Raw genomic sequence first — 22,212 nt, 5'->3', positions numbered from 1 at the left:
ACAGCTATCTCCAAACGTTGCAAAATATTGTCATAACTCTTCTAGGGGTGGGTTCAAAGCACAAAAGTTCTTTTTATACGATTTCATTCAAAGAAAGATATATGTTGGAGATCTGGGCATAGATCAATGGGTGTCTTGTGACGTTGTGACGTCATCTCTTCATCCAATATTTTTGCGTATTATGGGATTGTGACAAGTATCTCACCGTTTCGTGAAAACTTGTCATTCTTTAAAATACCCTGATCATTCTTACTGAACACTTACCATTTTTGTTGGCTTCTGTAGAGAAGTTGCTTCCAACGTTTTGTGTATTGATTTCAATAATATCGAATCGATCTGAATAAACATGGTGAAGCATTTTGTTCGAAATCGCTTTCGGACATTACATGGTAGGTTAAAAAGCAAACAAACACACGAAAAACCAACAAAATGCCACAACACTCCAACAGACGGAATGAAGTAAACATTTAAACAGAGGTTATATCGGCCTACTATGATTTAGTATAGGCCCTATAATCATTATTGTAATCAGTTCGATAACCTGTTTGTGAAACAGCTACCACCAAAGATCCGTTATAGGATCCTCTACCACTGTGACATAATGACTCTGGATGTGCTTAATTGATATGCGCCCTCTACGGTACTATTAGGCACATTATTGTCCTCGTAAACATCGTTGATCGAAGGTTCTGAACGAGAGACTGCTGTACATGTACATAGGGATCAATCAGTGACCGGGATCAATGGATTAGTGTAACTACACCTAGGACATCATGTACTAGTATTCTCATCTAGAATGGCGTGTTCTCCCAGTCTTATGTCATGTATTTGATTGGATGTTATCTGAAGTAATTTGATCAAGAAAATTGTATATTGTCGGTATCACGAGCACCGAGTCATGCTATCAATAATAAGCCTACCTGGGCACCGTTTTCAGCCCTGACACTGAAGTTGTCAGTTTCTGACAATTACCATGGTGACAGTCAGAGACCAGAGCTTCTCAGCCAATCAAAATTAAGGGTTTTACTGAAGTTGTCAGAGAAGAATCCTGTATTAATCTTGTCAACTTTCATGAAAGGGTGCCCAGGGTGTTTATATTCCTAGCCCGACGATGTAGGCTTGTATCGGCCTACTTGCGACGAGTGCTGTATTTTGTACGTCAGGCCCTTGGAAGTCACGTGTTGCTGGGAGAAATATTACTGAATTGACATCTAAGAGGTAGGGTTTACTACGCTTGCTCCAGAGATGCCAAGTTCAAAAAATCTTTATGAGTGAGATTTACATGACTCGGCGTCTCGGTGCGCACGCATGCGCGCGAGCGAGGGAGCGAAGCAACTGTGCGGGGGAGGGTGTAGGAAGGCGGTGTCCCCCCCCCCCCCCCCTCCACGGTAGGGAGCTTTTTCAATTTGCGATCTGGTGCGTACTTACGTGACTATTTTTTACTTTCTTTTTTGAAAAACAAAAGGGAAATATACCTTCAATAACATTGCAACTATCACTTGAGCTATGGTCCCGATGCGTGAGAAAAATGGGTGCCATGCGTGAGATCGTGAGACGGACCCTAAAATGCGTGAGTCTTACGCAGAATGCGTGAGACTTGGTAGCTCTGTTGCTCTAGTAAAATAATATCAATGTTATAGGATACCCGGATAGGATATGCTCTATACATTCCTTACTTTATAGTCTCAAATCGTGCGTATTTATGCGAGTGAAATCAATGTAAGTGTATACTAGTAACTTATGAATTATTTACTTATCCTCGCAATAAATTAACGATTGTCTTCTTCATTATCCATGAAAGAAAGTGAAACAAGTAGGCCAAAGAGAAATGTTTTCACGTCCAATCACATACTTGCTGCAAAGATTTGCCGCATAATAGCCCGTTATTAATTAACGCCTGTACTCAAACAGAAAATTCTGTATACGCCAAATATTTCGCGAGGTTTTTATTAATTTTCGTGAGTCAGGTGCTATTCGCGAAATTAAAGACATGCGAAAATATTGACTCTGATGATTGATCCCGATATGGATGTGACGTTCGCGTGTACATAATTTCTCCGTTCAGTTCAAGACTCCACGATCGCGAATTTAACCACGCGCGAAATCGTTGGGAATTCCCGATTCGCGAAAATTTAGACTCGCGAATATTATGGCGTATACAGTAATCAATTCCAAAGACTTTGGCTGAAAAAGTTAGTCATTCGTGTTTTGTTTTTACATTGATTTTATCATTGCAATTTCTGTTTTAAAACTGTCTTTGCACCTGTTAGTGCACAGACGTAACAATTGTGAAGGATGCTGTATTAATCTTGAGCTCATTATGTTAATTGTATTATACGGAAATAGGACGTATCTGTATTGAAGCATTGATAAGTGAATGTTGACAGCGTGGCCGCATCAAATAACGCTTTGACCGACCTCAAACAAAATGTACCTCTTCAGGGGCGCGAATCCTTGGTATTGGCATGGACTTTCGTTGTAGGTCCATGGTACAATGTATCATTTGGTAACCTGCACATTGCACTTGCACTTGTCTGTTACCTAGTGCATTTCACTTGTTTTTCCCCAAACGAGCGAATACGATTCCGTGGGGGCGTTCGCCATGCACGGAGTTGTTTATATTCGCCACGCTCGAGTGACTTGTGTCGAACTCGGGACGCGAGAGCACCCACGCTCGTGATTGGTCTAACTTGTTTTGGTGACGTCACTCGTGGGAAAATTCAATGATCGCTATTCGGTCCTCTGCTGCTTGTACAGACTCGCTTTATCTGGATGCCACCATCGATAGTTCACAAAGAAGTCGTGTTTTTGATGAGTAAGTTCACGTTTATCTTAGATCAAATAATAATTTACAATGGTTTTGTAATCACTGTGGAAATACAGCGTATTTCACATGTTACTAGCAGTGCTACTCCGCTGTCCTTGCGAAGTTGTCCGCTGTAGCTTACTCAGTCCCACATACTGTTATTTTTGTTGGTGGAGTGATAACCGCACCACCGGCCCGAATATGGCCGAGCGCAAAGAGCTGGAGTTGACTGAAAGCTCGGTCTGTATCTGGTCAACGGGGTATGTTCCGCGGAGACTTCACGGAATCCCCTCTACGAGAGAGAGCCGATAGAAGTAAAAAAAAAAAAATGATAAAAGACTCAGACGGATTTTTCTGTCTACGTAAAGCCAAAGTCAAAGAGGTGCAGGTGGAGTGAAAATGTTTTTCTCCCACCACCCTCCACGAGTCCAGACCACGAATCAGCACGATCATTGCCATCAAAATCCAAATGACTTTGTTTTAACGTTAGGTTGTTTTGATGGGTAGACACATTAATGAAAATAATCACTGATAACATGCTACTCACTCACTGCCAATTTCATGGTGTATTTACAACCCAATACAAGGCAAAAAAAAAAAAAAAGGGAGTTGGTTGAATACGAATTTATAGAGTCTAGTAACACTAACAGTTACTGGTAGCAAACAAACCAACAAAAAGCAGAAGTTGCACTGCCACTCTACTGCCACTGGTCTGTGCTGCTTGTCACTTGCTGATGCCGAGTGATGGTTGTCTCTGTTTTGTGATGTTCTTGGAGCTGGAGGCGTGCTGTGTAGCAATCAGAACATGCATCTACTGTCACACACTGTATGCTGCATCTCTACTAAGTAACGTTATAGGTACTAGGCTACTCTAGTCTTTACCAGGGCAAGGGGACTGTGTGCTCTGTACTCCATGTAACAACCGTTAGGTTAGTTATAGCCCGACCAGACGCTGTTACGCTATGCGAAAACAGCGTCTGACGAGCGCGGCAGGCAGCCTCAAAGTGAGGAACCTCAACACAACTACAAAACTTAGGAAAATGTATACTTTTCTCCTTTAAACAGAATACTTTACTCACGTTAAATGCATGTTTCTATTACAGAAGAATAGTTCGCCACGCTGGGTCCATGGAGACCACTTGCGATAAGTCCGTGGAACAAATAAATGACACTTTCTGGCGCAATTCCTGACCGTCGGTACGTCGCGACGTACCATGTACAGCGACTGGGCTGTGTATAGTTAGGCCTGGCGTGAAAGATTGTGTACCGTGTGGACATGCTGGATATGATGATCAATTTCGGTAAGTTTCATTGCGTACATTTGAATACTGATAGCATCAGATGTAGAGTAAATATTGAAAAGTATACTCGTTGAGTTTGAGGTGACAAAAATGATGTTAAGTATCAAAATTCAAAGCTATCGTAATACGATTACGTCGCTCTCCTAGTGGTTGGTGGTCGCGCGCGTACAGCCCTGTCGCGACGTACCATGTACAGCGACTGGGCTGTGTATAGTTAGGTTAGTTAGAGACTTTAGAGTAAGATTTTGCTTTGCCATACCACTCTAACGTTACACTACCCTAGTCTATACCCTTGTTATTCAACAACCAAGAATGCTTGTGTACACGCATGCGCATGCACACTAATTTTGCAAGTGGTGGCTTATTATCGTGTTGACCGAAAGATTATTGTGTATCTGGTCGTTGGGGATATGTTCCGCGGAGACTGCACTGGCTTCACAGAGGAGAGTGCTCTTGATAACGTAAAAAAAGAATAAATGAATAAAAGACTCCTCCAGACAGACTGATCTTTCTGTTTAATTATCATGTGGACGTGGGGGACAGCCTGAATCCGTGGGTTAGGAGTTAATAAGGGTAGGATAGTGTAAGTGGTATGGCAAAATTTAGGGGGGTGGGGACACACAAGGAAATCTTTCCAAGTGGACAATTGTTATAATGAAATCCACAGTCCATGAAAAGCAAACACACACACACACACACACTTTAGGCCTACACTAAAATGTTTCCTCATACCTAGACAGAAAGATCCGTCTGTCTGGAGAAGTCTCTTATTTTTATTTTTGATTTTATTGGCTCTCCTCAGGGGATCCGTGAAGCCAGACGCAGTCTCCACAGAACACATCCCCGACGACCAGATACAGACCGATCTTTTGGTCAACCTCATACCCTGCTGCACATTTCTAAGAAAAAAATTGTGGAATTTATATTTAAATGAAACAACCTACAGGAATATTATGTGAACAAGTATAATGATTCATGAAACACCATGAGAAACATAAATTGTTTGTGAGTACATTGTATTGAGACTTTGTGTTTTTGACTTATGTACATAATTGTTTGTTTTTTCTCTCTCCCTTTCTCGGTTGTGGTCAGATTTGTGTAGATCAGACAGTGTGGTTTGCCTCTGGATGCTTAAAGAACAAATTTCATCTGATGGACATTGAGGGTCTGATGAGAAGCAGAAGAAACAAACTGCATACCTCGTAAAAGAGAAAGACGGATAGATAGTGAAAGAGAGCATTGAAGGCTTTGTGTGTCAACACTGAACATTTGTTCGTGCAGCCTTAGTTCACTCTGCCATTATACACCATTACCACGATTCTGGCTTCATACTAGGACCTTCTACTATGCCCACATCAAGTGAGAGTCGCATTCACGTTGCATCAACCTATAACCTGAGGTAGGTTTCATTCCACGGCAGAGAGACCTTAAATGGTCTTAATAATATAAACTGTTTACTGTATATGAGCTGTTATTTTTAGCGTACAGATTTTTTCGCCAGTTAGGAGGTCACAGACATTTCTGCGAGGTGTTCTTTCAAAGTGACACTGACCCTATAGTTTGGTTACATTTTCATTAGCATATGGTGAAATTTTCATGTGTTTAATTCGGGATCAAACTGTGAATGGCGAAATACGCGAAAATTTAAATCCTCATAAAAATAACAGCTTATTGCTATATGCAGTAATACATGGTACATGTACTTAGATGTGACCTGATGCAATGATATAGTGTAAAGCAGGAAATACATGTATTCATGGCATGAAATTTCCACGAATTGTCACTGGCATCCAGTGCATCAAAGTATCTTTAAGACAAGAACTCTTGTGTGCATTTTAATTTCAGGAATCTTGCCTAAGATTGTGAATTTTGAAAATTAAGATGCAGGCAAAATTTTCTGTAATGTTGCACATTTTCTTAAAATATATACCATCATTTTTTTTTCTGCTTCAGTTTGATATTCTTATATTTCTAACTGTTGATTTCTTGCAGGAGTAGGCCTGTGCCAAAGACTACAACTTCCAGTAGGAAGAGCACCGCAGCCCCAAGGAAGAATGTAAGAACGACAGGGAGTACAGGCAGGACCACTCAGAACTCCAGGAAGGCTGCCCAGAGGTAAATCACACTACCCCAGTTTAACAGAATCTTTGCACAATCCTTTCTTCTACACACAAGTGACTCCATCCCTCACAAATCTTTGGGTGCGCTCAAGCGCTCTCTCCTAAAGTGTAATGTACCCATGCCAGAGGAGCGCTCAGCCATTTGTCAAGGCCCTCTCGCTGTAATGAGCAAGTGAAGCGAGTCCAGCCGAGTGCGACAGCGTGAGGGTCTTTTGAGATCTGCTTCACACATTATTATTCATAAGTCATGAACCTTACTGAATATTCATATTAACGGGTTCCAGTCCTTCAATAGAATGTCGTGCTCCCCACATCCTCCGTCTTTGTGTTGTCATGCCTGTTCACATGCATCACTGACCACCCTGGAGATCTGTGGTGTGCATTCACCGTTTGCAATTCGGCTCGGGCAGACAGACATGCTGATTGCTCAACTTTTGCTCCTGAAATCGGGGAGCAAAAGTCAGTATTTCAAAGGGCTAACAAAAGGATGCGAAGCAGATCTTAAAAGGCCCTTGCGCAACCCCACGCAGCTGGGCTCTCTTCACCATACAGCGAGAGGGCCTTGACAAAAGGCTAGAGGACCACTTGACCGCTCCCCAAAGTGTACTGTACTGTACCGTACTGTGCCAAAAGTGGACCACTCCTATATGTGATCCAAAAGTGTATGGTTCAAAGACATTAGGTTGTGGCATACAGAATAAGACAAAGCGCCTCCTTGCTATTGTGACTTTTTTGCACTGGTCAAACAAACATTTCAACACATTCAGTACCTAATGCCCTTCTTGTGATATGTAAAATGTCCCATTACAGCAAGATTCCTGTGCCCAGGTCCACCAAGCCAGCAGGCCAGGCATCCTCCCAGAAGCCAGCTGCCTCATCCTCCACCCCTACCAGGAGGAAAGTCCCTGACTTTGAGAAGCTGCACAAGGCCTGGGCTAACAAGTTCCAACAGGGCAAAGCGGTCGCCAAGAAGCCATGCACCCAGGTAGGTACATGCCAACATTTTTCAGCAAAACACAATTTAAAGATGAGCCATGTTTTTGCCTCAAGTTCAATGCAACATGTGCTTGGTTTCATAAAGAGTATGATGCTATGGTGCATTGTGGTCTCTGTATGGTCTGAGAGGACATTCAATACAGATGAAAGAAAATGAAACAACAACAGTGATCAAAGCAGACTTTCTTTTCCCACCTCAGTTTGTGGGGCTTTGCTGCAACCAGTGTCCAAACATTTTCTCATGAAACCTTGGTAAGTCTAATGGGCATAGTGCAGTGTATGGAAGTAACAATTCTCACATGCCTGTGTTTACCTGTATTCTGTGGGTGCCAGGACAAAGTTAGATATCAAATACAACAGTTTTTTCATCTATGCATTTTACTATCACTTTCCACTTTTGATTACAATTTACAGGCCAGGGCCTTTGACCTGACCCGCCCAGGCACTCGCTTCAAGCGGGCCTACTTTGACGGAAATGGGGAGTCACCGACCAGTGACAAGGGCATGGCACGGGGTGGAAGAAGAGACCCGGATGACTTTGAGGTAGACAATGATGCGCTGCAGAGCATCCTGAACGGTGATGGGTTGGATCCGATGGAAGAGAATGTTCCTGTCCCGAGGACAAGATCAACTCTGGCTGGAACAGGTAAAAAACAACAACGACAACAACAACAGCAGCAACAACAATAACAACAGCAAGCGAAAAACAAAACAGTGATTAGAATTAATTGTTATTGCTCGATTTAAACAAAAGTTGAGTAAACCCTTACCGAGTTGAAAAATATACCTTGAAATTCTTGATTTAAGAAGAAAAAGTATTTTTTGAAATCCTTAAGAATACGTGTTGAAATTCTGAATGAAAAAAATAAAAATTGAGATCGCAAAAGTTTTAAAATTTCATGTTGTCATTATTAAGATTTCTGTAATAAAAAAATCATCTCAGCAGTAAGCCATTTCCTTAATTTTATGTAATAGTGAGGATGAAAGATGAGTTTAAGTCTGGTCACACACAGACTTAAGATTTGTTTTGGCAGTTATCATTTTCTAATGTAAGTTTAGTCATGGCTGGATTTTTACACAATATCAGAGATGTAGTGTAGTAGTGTAATTACCTCCCCCAAGGGAGGAGGTTATGTTTTTGTTACCGTTGGTTTGTTTGTTTGTTTGTTCCCGTGCAAAATAACTCAAAAGTAGATAACGGATTTGGATGAAACTTACAGGAAAGGTTAAGAATGACACAAGTAACAAATGATAGTAGTAGTTGGTAGTGATAGTAGTAGTTGGTAGTGATCCAACAATTTTGGGGGAATTTATAACGGATTTTTGATATTTCGCAGGTAGGGTCAATGAATTTGGGAGTTCAAGCTGCGCATTTTTGAGGTTTTCAAAAGCGCACTAAAGTGAGTGCTCTAGTTTCTGCCAGGGCGAGGCGCACCGCGCAGCTGAGGGCTTATGACGTAACAAAGGCTTCTATATTGGGAAATCGTGCGATTTTTCAGCACGCATACCTAAGGGTGGAAATCACTGATCTCTATGGAAGAGCCCAAAGAGCTTTTCCCCAGTGGTGGAGAGGAAAAAAATCTCTTTGGGAAGAGCAAGATCATCGGTAGAAAGTAGCTGCATGGCGGAGGTCTGTGCTCTCAGCAGTCAGACCGCAACGCTGCTGTTAATGAGCTCAAATCAAAAATTTATCGTACGCGCAGGTTTTTGCGCATGTCCTTCTCAGCACCCGAGATTTTGCGAGATAATTCAGAGACAAAGTGCATGGTCTACGAGATTCACTTATTGACGACATGAAGATCTACTATCCGCGACTAATTGACATGGTTTGTGAATATTTGAAATAAATCACACCTTTTAAAGGGACTGTACAGTACTGGTTGAGGTAGGGATTCATGCTTTGAACATTCCTAAGTGAGATAATGAAAAGCCTCTTATGAAATATGAAAGAGCATGCAAATTTAAGAAGGATTCAACGCCTACTCGGCGCATTACTGTTATGTAGAGTACACGTTTACTGTCATAACCTTTAAAGTGGTCGAATTTTGTCAAAGTACAACTTTTCAGCTTTTTATCGATGTATAAATCATGAAGATTGATAATGTCGTTTAGATTTACAGACACTCTAAAAATGTGGTCTCCCAGCTCATTACGTATTCATGTCCACGAGGTCCATGCATACGCGTACGATAAATGCGAAGGCTTTTCAGGATGTTGCGGTCTGACTGTCAAAGTGCTTTTCTAGTTATTTTATGTCATCCTTCCTCTCCATGCTATGTGTATCATACAAGGCATGACTACAATGGGCCGAAGGACGGCTGGTAGCAGGCAAACATTGGGTGCACTGCCCTCTAGGGGCGCAGGGCGTATCAACAACGCCTCAAACGTCCTGACCTCAAGGAACATCATGGACGGCAGCAAGCTCCGAGGGAAGTCACTCCTGGATGAGCAAAAAGGTTGGATTTTGATTTTCTTGTTCCTTTTCAGATCTCTCTTGGGCTAATGCTTTTTTATATATGATTAATTCCATCCATAACTTTTGGCTTGTATTTACATAATAAGTGATTAGTAATTTGATGACTTTTACTGATTAGAAAAGGTGACAAACTGCAGTGCTTCCAGTGCAAATTCTACTGACACATAATTTTGTATTTACTGGAGGAATATGTACAGCTGTGTTTTTGTTTGTTTAGATTCTTACCATTTCAATTGGCTTCATCAATATTGCTAGAGAATTATTTTTTTTTTCCTTAACCCGTTGAGGACGAGTCCCGAGTATACTCGGGCAAGCGTCTATGGGAAATGCGTGTTGTAGCAAAATCAAACTGTCCTCAACGGGTTAATCAAAACTATGGTGCTATCATTTTCACCAACTATCCATTGACTAGACTTGGGCTAAGCTGATGATGCTTTTAATTCCATTGTGTTGATTTTTTTTTTAAATTCAGTGATAGAGAAAATACATTTTCATTTTCCTAGTGTTTGAAGTTAAACTGTTCCACATTAGATTAGAAAATGACTTAGCCAAAACATGAGTCAAGAAGCTAGTATACATTGAATTTTTATTTTAATACAGCATTTCTTGAGCAGTTGTACTTCCCATTGTCTGTAGCAAAAATACCAAGTAATTAATTAATGTCAAATGCAGATTGCTTGCCAATATACTGTAATGAAAGAAGCAGGAGTGTGATAAAACAATGACTTAGGTTTAATCATACTTTTGGTGTTTTCTTTCAGGCGCAAATATTGAATTCGCTGCCGATGCAGATGCTCTAGCCAGCATACTCAACGATACAGGTCTTGGTGCACTGGACAGGCACGGAGCTGTGACTGGGGGGCGCCAAACCATCGCAGGAACGTCGCTACGACAACGCCAATCACTGAGATTCCATCAGGTAGACAGAAATCATTTCCAGATTCATTTTTGATGCATTTTCATGCACGGATGGATTGGCAAAATTATATTCCCCACCATGGTTTCCTCGCCTGATCTAACAATTTGAAACCAGAAATATGGATCGGAATGATAGATGCACTTCTGAATGAGCAGTATTCTGTTGTCAATACTTTTTCTGTGTGTCAAGATGCGAGGTGAGGTTTAAGGTTATTAGAAGTATTCGCAAAGGATGTTGAAATCTAGTCAAGGGATCATGCAACTTTCAAAAAAAAAAATTAGCGAAAAGCAAATTATCCTTTGAATATTACACAATAATCATTATGAGTTACAATACATGTACGTAGTACTGTATGAATACTGATAATCCCGTTTTCTTGTAGCAGCCATGATAAAAGTCATGGGCATACATACTCTTGTTGGACTCGAAACCAACAACGTCATGATTGCTAAACAGGCGTCACATCTGCTGAACTACCGCACTTCCGCCTGATACGTGTAGCCAGTAATGGTTCTGATTGACGTGAGTAGCGGCGGGTACTGCCTATGTATTTAAAGCTCAATGTAAACAACTTAATGCAAGAATCATTAACTTATCAGTTTCCCATTTGTTGTTATTTCCACATCAGTCGACTGGACGTAATTCCATCTACTACCAGAAGCCCAAGAACTACGACATCAACAAGGTATACAGCGAGTTTGCAAAGAAGACCCTGTCCCGCCTCACCATCGACCGAAACACGGCCAACGTCAACGCAGCTTTTATAGAGAGCCTCCTACCAGACAACAGGGGATCCATATACTTCAGTGAGTGTGAAATAATTTGATTTCTCGTCAAGTCATTGAAAGATGCCTCACTGTTCAGGAGAAAACAAATATTCATTCATGTAACACGTCTTCCTGGGATCTCATGAGGTATTATTCAGATGGAAAAGGATGGCACAAGCAAAAGAGAGATGTCCAAGGTTTATTGTTTCACTCGGTTTCCAGTTTGGTTGGTAGGGATTTTGCTTGTAGGGGCAGCGGTTAATATGTTCAAATTCTGGACACGTGTCATTTTCAATTGGTCTCCAAAATTGTAACACAGATCTTACGATGCATCTGATTGACGTATTGCCTACATCGACGTATATAAGCACTGTATTGATCAGTGTTTTAGTAGTAGGCATGATAAAAGAAATCATGGGCGTACGTACTCGAGCAGATCTTATGATGCTATCCTGCCTTTATAGAGAGAAACAGCATAAACAATCTGTATACACGTAGCTGCTAGATGTTCAGGCTGTGATTACAGCCACGCTTTTGATATGCCACCAAACAAGGAGAACCAAAGTAAAACACTTTGGTGTCTCAATAAACATCTTTCTGAATTCACCTTCCTTCTGCACAGAGCGAGATCAGTTGACAGAGCCACAGCTGATACCCAGCCAGTCACCATCGGTCAAACCTACTGGCCATGGGGAGGGCCCAGTGTCCAAGAGCAAGAGTGCCATCACGCCGGGCAGGGTGGCGGTCAGTGAGACCACGAGGGGCGGCTGTCTGTCCACCAAGAAGACACCAGGCACAGTGAGTTGAACCACTCAGAGTAATAATATTCCAGTGGATGATAGGACACCTGTCTATGCATATGACATCACATGTTGTAGTAGTCTTCTCATCCAGTGATGGCGGCACTACAACTTCAAAAATTCATAACTTTTGAATGAATGGTCTGATTTTCCTCAAACTCTCACTGATGTGTTCTGCTAATGTTGCTGCATTCACTCAATCCGCATATATGAAGGTGGACTTGTCCTTTAATGTCTATCGGTACATGTCTCACTGCTATAAGCCATGTATGTTCTTACCCACACATCATAATCGTACTTTGCACTTCACTTTGGTGGTGAAGTTCTGGAGGAGAGTGCATGACGGAAGTCCATGGTACTTTGTTGTCTAATCACTTTGGCTTTTAGCTGTCTCTGCTGCCATCTCACCCCATGTCTCTTTTTTTTTGGGGGGGGGGGTGGGTTATCTCTATGTTTTTCATCCCAAATTTAATGTTGCAAAAAAGCTGCTGAAAACTGCTTATCCAATAAAGGCGAGCCAATGGGGTAAAATAGAGTCAAAAGGGGCCTGAGCTTTCGATCCTAGCAGAATCTTCGTCAGAGGCAATAAAATGCCTCTGACGAAGATTCTGCTAGGATCGAAAGCTCAGGCCTCTTTTGACTCCAAATTTAATGTTGATAGCAAAGTCACATACAAGGTGATTGACTGGGTAGGATATGGATGTTTTTACTTTTGAAATAGTTTAAATGATAGCTATTAACTATTAGGTTTTACATGAGTTAGGTCACGTATTGATGAGGTATGCAAAACAAACAACGTGCAAGAACAAACCAACAAGCAAAGAAACAAACAAACCCGACTGAAACCTGAAATCAGATTGAAAACACAAAACATCCAATATGGGTTCCAAGCCCCCCCCCCCCCCACACACACACACACACACACACACACACAAAACTGTCAAGTGTAACATTCTTCATTTTTGTCTTCCCTTTTTTTCCTTTTTTATTTTCTTTTTTACAGGCTTCCCGAGTTCCCAACCTCCGTGCCCAGAACCTCCTATCAAGGCCTGACCTGTCCTGCTCCCCGGCTCTGAAGAATGCAAAGTCTGGATTAACTCCAGCGAGACGTATCCCAACTACGCCAGGGGTAAGACAAAAAGTGACGTGTGCATTTCTTTAAAGGTGCATATTTCCGGTAGTGTAGAGGCGATGTTGATGATACTGCCGATCACCGTTAGCATTGATACGAAGATAGCCGAAGTTGAGCTGTCATCAAGAGTAACGCACGTAGGTGTTGCTAAGTAACGTTGCCATCGTTGTCTTCTCTGCGCAACACGCAGTCTGTAGTAATGTCAGGGTGCGTGCATATGTGCTTCTTATTATGACATCACAAAAGAAGTTTGCTGAAGCTGTCATCCCCCTCAGCCGAATCATGAGCCAAACTGTGATCGGACCACTGACTACAGTGAATCGGACTTCTTCGGACTCGGGGAAGTGGGCCAAAGCGTAAGCGCTAAAGAGGAGTCGATAGCGTAGGTCTCTGTAGGAAACTTGCGCCATGCGCCCGCGTACGCATTTGACTAAAACACCGGGACCATGCACCTTTAAAATTTTCATAGCTTGCAGTGGTTAGTCTCCAAAATCCAATAAAGTCCTTGCAGGTTGTTCTCCAAGCATCTTATATCTTTTAGGGTAGAAACAAATTTCATGCCCTTTTCTTGATTGTTTATCTATTTCTTCTTAATCTTATTTTATCTTTTTTTTTTTTTCAGTAGCATTGTTGCTCTGTACCATACCTGCCAAATGTTTTCATTTTGTTTACGAAGCCTCAAAATTCTTTTCTATTTCTTTTTTTGTTGTTGTTGAAAGAGAGAGTGTACATTCCCATTTTGCAAGCTGTAAGTCAAAACTGTAATTGAGAAGAATGATGACTATTCACAGTATGGCAAATCTTACCCCAGCATGTCGCTATCCATTGAGCTTTATCTTATTTTATTTATTTTTTTAAAATTAATAAATGATGATGAAGTAGAATTGACAGTAGAAAAAATACTAATGTTCTGAGAATGAGGTGTTGTACAAAACTTGTGTCTATACAGTCAGTCCGCAGCACCCGATAATTCGCTCATATTTATTCAACTCGTATGCAAGCCCGCTCTAGGCTTGCATACGTAATGAGCTGCGTAAGGGGATTTTGTCCTTGGGCTTTCGGCAACAAAAATACACCTTATGTTCACAAATTTGGTATCAAATTCAAGGAAAATATGTAAACTATCGTCACATGTTACTCAAATTATTGTAAATGAAAAATATCATAGCGTAATTTGAGCTTGAAAAATGATGAAAAAAGTAATTCGTTCAGTACACGTTCAAGACGTCAAAAAAATATCAAATTCACCTTGCGTCTCAATGAAAATGCTTTATTTGGTAGTCCATCTCCTAATCTTTGTATCCATGTAAATATCTTGACAATTTGTTGCTTAATCCGGTCAGGAACCAGTAAGATATACATCGATGTCAGTGCTGATCAGCTTGAAACCGTGTAATCTCAAGAGTAAGCTCTCTCATTGGACAGCGCTTGCATTCAGCGCTTGCATTACGTCATTACGCTGCTACATAACGGTTTCATGCCACTTGTGGTTTCTTGGCACGCGTGTAGTTCAAGCGCTGAATGCAAGCACTGTCCAATGAGAGAGCTCTTTCGCGCCACTGTACACTTTGTGTGGAGCATACTTCCGGCTTAGGAGTGAATTTTACAGACATTTCAAAACGGAAAAACTAGTATAAATCATGCTTGCGTCTCCTTGACTCCAATATATGATGAGCATCTAAGTTTCCTCTCTACGAAAAAGCCAAAATCAGAAACAACATTTTCTTAATCCGGTCAGGAACCGAAAAAGAACTTTAGACGACAAAATCTTCCGTGAAAAGCAGATAAAATTTACGCAAAATCAACTGATTATATAGTCATGATAAGATCCGATGTTATACGCAAATTTAGTATCAAAATAAAGATCAAAGTCTGGAGAACAATTTACCGTGACTTGTAGCCATGACAAATGTATGTACAAGTCGCTACACTGTGAAAACCATAGCCCTATCAAAGTCTCGCAAAATCTCGCACGACGAGACACCTTTTGAACGCAAAGATCGTCAACGAGAGTGCTGAATAAATCTTGCCGGATCGGCTCATTAGCATACGTGCTGCGGACTGACTGTATATAGCTACAAGACAACTCATAAAGTGCTGCTGATGTACATGCAATTTATGTGAGCACATGGTGGCATAATTCTTGCTGGTTTTCTTCATTGTAACATTACAGGGCCAGAGTCAGAAGGCTGTCCGCTGGGCTGATGTCCTGACCTCCCCCGCTGACGAAAATGGAACCAGCCACTTGAAGACACAGGTAATGGCAGGCATAGATCACCTCAGTGCATTACTGGTAATATCTGTTCTCAAGTGGGGTGAGGGAGGGGTCAGGTTTTGAATATGCCATTCTCACAGTGCCATAACTACTTTAAATCAAAATATGTCTGATGGATGATGAAATAATTGCACCCTCTATGGTGACAATAGACTAGCTATGAATATTTCAGTTTGCACTATAATGTTTGTATGTGTATAAGGTGTATATTTGTATTTTATAAATGCTTTGTTTTCTTTCATGATACATAAAGGCACTCTAATTTACAACTCTTCAGGTGTGTACATACAACTTAACTTTTTAATAAGCAGCCTTAACCCTAAAAAGACTGGGCTATTTTGGTAGCTCGAAAGACTGGGGGGGGGCCTAAAGGGGCCCCCCTTAAGATCTCGGCCGTGGATCGCGTGATCGCCACGGAAATTTGCACAATGGTAGTGTGCGATGTAATCTACAAGATCGTATATTCAAATTTTCCAAAATAGTCTTCTTTTATTTTATTTTGATTAATTATGCTAATTTATGCGAGAAATCAGACTCTTTGATCTAAATCAGTAAATAAAGCTCCAAAATTGCTCATTTTTGGTCAAATTATTCTTTGTGGCATTCTTAGCAAATGTACTTGAAAAAATTTGGTATCAAAATTAATTTCTTATTTATTTTATTGTTTTATGAATTTCTTATGTATTTCTTTGTTTTTTCGACCTTTTTTTCTGTTGTTTTTTTTAACAAAATTTCTGGCTGACACTTTTTGAACCATAATACTCCTAAAACAAATTAATTTTAGCCATTGAGAGTAAAAATAAGCATATTTATATGAACCATGTGAAAAAACTCAATTTGCATTGACTTTGTATACAAAATCACATTTTCGAGCCATTTTCGGCCTCACGTGCATGTACAAAAAGTTATGTAACTTCAGAACCGTACCCGTGGGCGTCACAAATTTGGTGTCAAAATGTGCGGGAAACTCGAAAGAAAAAAGTCATAGAGCATCGCGGCGAGAGCATTGCATGTTGCAGAGTAATCGCGCGAAATGTCGACGGGGGCCTTTTAGGCCCCCCAGTCTTTTTAGGGTTAACTCTAAAAAGGCGGGGGAATGGGGGGGGGGGGGGAGGGAGGATGGGGGAGGAATCCGACAATGTGCTGTTCTGGTGCTCAGTAAAGCTGATATCACCACTTCTCTCTCTCTCTCCATCCTTCAGGATGTGGTCGCTGTCCTCAACTTTGGGGAGGATGCAGACGAGAGCGTGTCCCCGGAGACCAAGTCTCGTCTTCAGGAGGTGGAGAAACTTGAGGCTGAGACGGCGGCCAACAGGCACAAGCTGAACGTAAGTGTAGGGGGGTGTGGGGGTTATCCTTTTCTCGGCTCATAGTTTCCTTACACTTATCAAAATAACTTGGGAGATTTCAACTTGTATATAAATTTAGCCTTGATGGCTTTAGAACTGCAAAAATTTCTAAAGTACATTTTATACCAATGCATTCAATGATACTAGATGTATTAAGAATGAGAGGCTCGACCTATCACATGTTTGCACTTCATGAGATGCAGCCGAGAAGTCTCAAATGTATACAATTCTCTGTTTCAAGTTAGGAGGAAGGTTTAATTGTTAATGTGAGCAGATCTTCAAAAGTGGTATCATTCTATTGTACATATACCAGACAAAGACAATGCAGTATCTCCTTGATAATACAATAGCATCACTGTAAGAATGTTTTAAGGTTTTCTTTGGGTGCAGTCTTAGATTAACCTACCTCACCTTTAGATCCTTGATGTAGTTGTAATGTTGCAAGTTTTGTGTAAACTTGTCACTCCTGATAGGAAATGGAGGAGATTGAGAGACAGCTGGAGATGGAGATTGCCCGTCTCCATGAAGCGGAAGAGGTCGAACAGATCAACCTCAAGGGAGATGCCATTGAGCCGATCTTCGACCTCGAGCCAGTCAAGCTACCCAGGGAGACACCACTGGCACCCCCTGGACAAGACCACCCCCTAGTCGGAGAGACAACATCCTCGGATGTTGCACTGCAAGCGGTCCGGGAGACACACGGGAATGAGATTGGACACATCCAAAGTGCTCTTGATGCGGTCAGCCTTGAAGATAGGCTAAGCAAGCACCAAGGGAGGGTAGAGGAATCCTGGGATGTGCACGTTAGGGGTGCTGAAGGTACAGAAGGATTTGTTCAAAGCGGGGATGGAATAATTAGCGGAAGCATTCACAGGGAAGGCGTTGCTGAGCGGCTTCACGTCGGCCAAAGCGAGTCTGCCTGGAGGAACACTCAACTGAATCCAGCTGCAGTCCCTCACCAACCGGCAAACAGTACCATCGTTGGCCCAGAACAGCTGGGTTTTGTCATGCAAGGAGATTTTCCTCAAGGTTCTTGGGGATCTGGTCTAGGCGCTGGGCAGACCAACAGAAATGGGATGGACCCTGTGCAGGCAGATAGCACCGAGTTTTACCGCGGGATGTTTCCAGCATTCCTGCAGAACTCTCCTCCAGGGAGAGGGCCAACTGTCCAGGCAGCCCAAAGACTACCAGAGGATTCCAGGCCAGTGCCTAGAGCGGACTTTAATCTGGAGAGAGAACACATCCCCACCTTCACTCTGCAACACATGGAAAATACTAATGTACGTACTAATACAGACCTTGAGAACAACATTGTGGCTACTACCACTGGCCAGGTTTACTCGCAAACAACGGCAGTGTCTTCATCATTTCCTAGAAGTATCTCTTCTCAAGTTGGAGCTGCTTTTCCAAGAGCTACACAGCTTAGTGATCTTGCTGGACATAACCAACACAATTCAACTTCATTTCAGCATCAAACAATGCTACCCAGCCATGTAGGGCACAGAACTGCCCCTACTTCTCATCCTCTGTACCACAGCAATTTTGAACTGCCAGTAAAGAGCAGCACAAGTACTATTATCGAATCGTCTTCCACAATCTCAACAGTAACCTCGGTCCCAGCAGCCATCGTCGCAAAGACGTCGATGCCATCTTCCATGCAGTCTGTCTACTCGGTGCCACATTGTATACAGACGCCGCAGCCCCTCCGGGCCAGACCATCAGCATTCCCGAGGACCACGCCCACCGTCCGATCCATCTCCACCCCGATGCTCGGCTCGCACCCTCCGCCCCCCATTCAGACTCCCCTGGCGATGAGGAGCGCCGGTGGTCTCCCAGTACACGCCCTCACCAAAGTGGCTCCAGTTCTCTCGCCTGTAGTCGTGAATCCCGGACCAATGGGTGTCGGCACCAACCTGGGCCCCAGTCAAAGTACCACCTTCCTCACCAACATCCACCAGCCCAGTCCTCTGCGCCCAGTGGCTCCTGCATTCTCTTCAGTGTACGCCAGGTCGGCGCCTGCATCGCATCCCACCGCAGCGAGTCATGGCAGCTGTGCTCAAGTAAATGGACCGTCCGGACCTGCTTCTCTTGCCCATTCTGTTACAACAATATCGGCAGAAAACCATCGCCAAGACATTGATCAGACTTTGCCCATGCCATTGAAGGACAGCTCAAAATTCGCCCAAACTAAGGATGCAGGGGTCAATTTGCAATCAACAGGTGATAAAGGTAAGATTTTTTTTTTTTTTTTTTCCCCCCCTGACTTTTACTGAAAAAGAGGCAGAAAATGTGACTCTCTAAACTATTACAGTCTGACCTTTCTCGTCCAGCCTTCCTTTATCCAGATTTCTCTATTTTCTGGACGCATTCTCACTGTGTGTTTTTTTTTTTCTTTTTTCAGTCTAAGCTTTGTAATATTCACAGGGAAAGGGGGTATTACAAACTCAAACAAAATTCCAACACAAACTCACATGAATTTACACATTTGACAACAAACTGATTACTTTCGGTAAAAAAAAAAAGCAACCTCCCTGTAGTATAATTTTGTGCTGATAGCAAAGAAAGAGTATCAGTGTATGCTACCTTCATTAGATTACATGTAGCTACCACCAGGTAGGCAGCTACCATGTATCAAACATTGTGTCTCCCATACCTGGCCAAATCCCTTATCCTTGCAATTAGTAAGCGAATAATCAACGTTGCTGAAGGTGATGGGACAAACTATCACTTCCGAGGCGATCTTTCCGAAGCGCAGCTGAGGAAAGATAGCGTACACATTCAGATCGCCGAGGAAGTGATAGTTTGTCTCATTGCCTGAAACAAAAAGTTGATTATTTGGTTTATATTTCACATCTAGGGTCATAGATATTCCCATTTTATTCCACATCTGAAACTGTTTAGCTGTCTTTAGGTATCCCTTAGGGCTTAGGCTACATAATTTACTTTAAACATATGCGCGTAGATGACGAAGCAACGAATTTGCTCCGCGCACTGCGTACCGTGGCACCGAAATAAAAGCACGTTGCACTGTTGACTATCATTTGACCTAGTTAAGTGATAGTCCACAGTGCAACGCACTTTTATTTTGCACGTACTCATCTCGCGTTAGGATTGTATGGACTGAAGAGATCAGTGAAACAAAAGGGACTATCAACATAGAGTGTAACAAACTTTTCTTCTCGGGTGTTGTGATGGGCAAAACTACGCTTTATCATGTGACCAGCTCTTGACCAATCCTATAGCAAGATTCTTAGTATGTGGAATATAATGGGTAATGATATAAGATTTCTACTGAATATTAATCACTGGGAGGTAAAGGAATAGTGTTACTCTGACTCACAACGTGAATTTTACACATCATGCGATTGAAATATTTACATTAAAAAAAGACAGTGATAATTTTTTTTAGTTTCTCAATTGTGTCTCACTCTTCATAGAAACAATAGGTCAGCTGTTTCACCATGTCCTCCTGGATCAAGAGTGTGCCCTCTATTCCTGTGGACTGAAAAGCCGCTTCACTCCCCAGCCTGCAGAGGCCCGTCCCATGAACCCCGTCGCCAAGATCATGCTCCAGGGAGATGAAATGGTGAGTTTGCAGGCAGATGGGATCATCCAAATGTTAATACATGAAAATATCCACACTTTTAATCTGTTGAGAACAGTTTGATTTTGCTGCAACACGCATTTCCCATAGACATCTGCCCGAGTCTTATTGGGACTCATCCTCAACGGGTTAACGTGGGAATCATAATGGCAAACATTGATTGGATCACTACTCTTGCTTTGCTTCAAGAATACTGTATCTGATATGGAAAAGTACTGTATACGCCATAAATTATATTTCGCGAGTCTAAATTTTTGCGAATCGAGAATCCCTGACGATTTCGCGAGTGGTTAAATTCGCGATTGTGGAGTCCTGGGGCCGGTTTCATAAAATTTGTCATCAGTGACAACTGCCACATTTCTATGACAAATTTGCTCTCTGCCAATCAGATGCAAGAATTTCAGTAGCTTGTCACATCTATGACAACTTGTCACTGATGACAAGTTTTATGAAATGGGCCCCCGTACTGAACGGAGAAGAGTGCACGCGTACATTACAACATTCACATCGGGGATCAGTGTCAATATTTTCGCGTGTCTTTAATTTCGCGAATAGCACCTGATTTGCAAAATTCGCGAAAATAAAAACCTCGCAAAATATTTGGCGTATACAGTATAGAGGCACCATCATGCAAATATCTAAAACACTGTTAAAGGCTATACAGAAATATTAAGTGAATGCATTACACATTTCTTCTGACATCATTTTTGAATAGTTGCTAATGCTGTGTAGAATCAACTGTTTCCATACGAGAGCTACTCACAAGGTCTTTGCAAATGAATGCTTTTGAATTTGAGGACCTTTTAAATCATGTCTGTTCTAATGACATACATTGTATTGTGAGTATTGATTGTGAGTCTTGACAACCTGTTAGAAGCTTGGTGGGGGGGGGGACGGGATGGGATTTAGAAGAGAACATGTACCACTGGGTACTCATGTGGTAAGTCTCTCATGCCTCTTATTTTCTTTCAGCTTTTTTCAAATCAGTTTATCAAAACTGGTGCACTGGGCGTGTGCCCCCCTTTACTTTTTTGTGAAAACAAAAGAAATAGAAAGACTAAAAATTCTGGGGAGGGGTGCGTGCAACCCCTCTCTTTAATTTTGTAAAGGTGCCCCCTCTGTACGGAATTCCTGGATCTGCCCCTGCTGTTGATTGTTTCATTCACACCTAATATTGTCTCCTTGTTCACACTTATACCTACATATCAGTAGATGTGATACACATACAAGAAGCCAAGTTCTGAAAACCTATAATGGAGGTTGATACCTGTTTGCAATGTAATGCAGTAAAATCTGGATAAATCAAACCCACTGAACTTTGAGAATACATTTCCAATGGCTAAAATACTACTTTTAGGGGGCAATTGACGCAAGACTTTCATATTTCATGTGAAAACTTTCCCTCTAACTTTGATCTATTTAGTGGTAACAGTACCTGATGAATGAAGAGAGATAATTATTCCTGCATTTCATAATTCACAGATCTTCCATTCAAGTAAAAAATACTACATCTCTGTACTGGTAACTTCATTTTCCACTTTCAAACCCCTCAGCACTTTATTCCCGTGAGTGACACCGAGATCCTGGTCGCCTCACCCTCTGGGTCGGCTTTCTCAAACTTCCAGATGGTTTGCCATCACTGAGAGCACCACAAATGGACTGCCAGC

The 22,212-nt window shown here is 41.9% G+C and overlaps 1 protein-coding gene across 1 annotated transcript; it reads left to right on the top strand.

The window, feature by feature from the left end:
- Nucleotides 1-5,333: 5,333 nt before the first annotated feature.
- Nucleotides 5,334-22,188, top strand: LOC140243541 (uncharacterized). Its single transcript, XM_072323211.1, has 14 exons — nt 5,334-5,506; nt 6,100-6,222; nt 7,038-7,212; nt 7,638-7,869; nt 9,515-9,679; nt 10,461-10,618; nt 11,247-11,424; nt 12,008-12,183; nt 13,189-13,314; nt 15,491-15,574; nt 16,795-16,920; nt 17,415-19,170; nt 20,379-20,527; nt 22,099-22,188. Exons 1-14 carry the CDS (start codon nt 5,454-5,456, stop codon nt 22,186-22,188), a joined length of 3,591 nt encoding a protein of 1,196 aa, XP_072179312.1. The 5' UTR covers nt 5,334-5,453.
- The last annotated feature ends 24 nt before the right edge of the window (nt 22,189-22,212 follow it).

The sequence above is a fragment of the Diadema setosum genome, chromosome 20, assembly GCF_964275005.1.
Source record: "Diadema setosum chromosome 20, eeDiaSeto1, whole genome shotgun sequence".
NCBI classification, from domain to species: domain Eukaryota; kingdom Metazoa; phylum Echinodermata; class Echinoidea; order Diadematoida; family Diadematidae; genus Diadema; species Diadema setosum.
The sequence above is the reverse complement of the archived record's forward strand: the minus strand, read 5'-3'. Positions and strand labels throughout refer to the sequence as shown.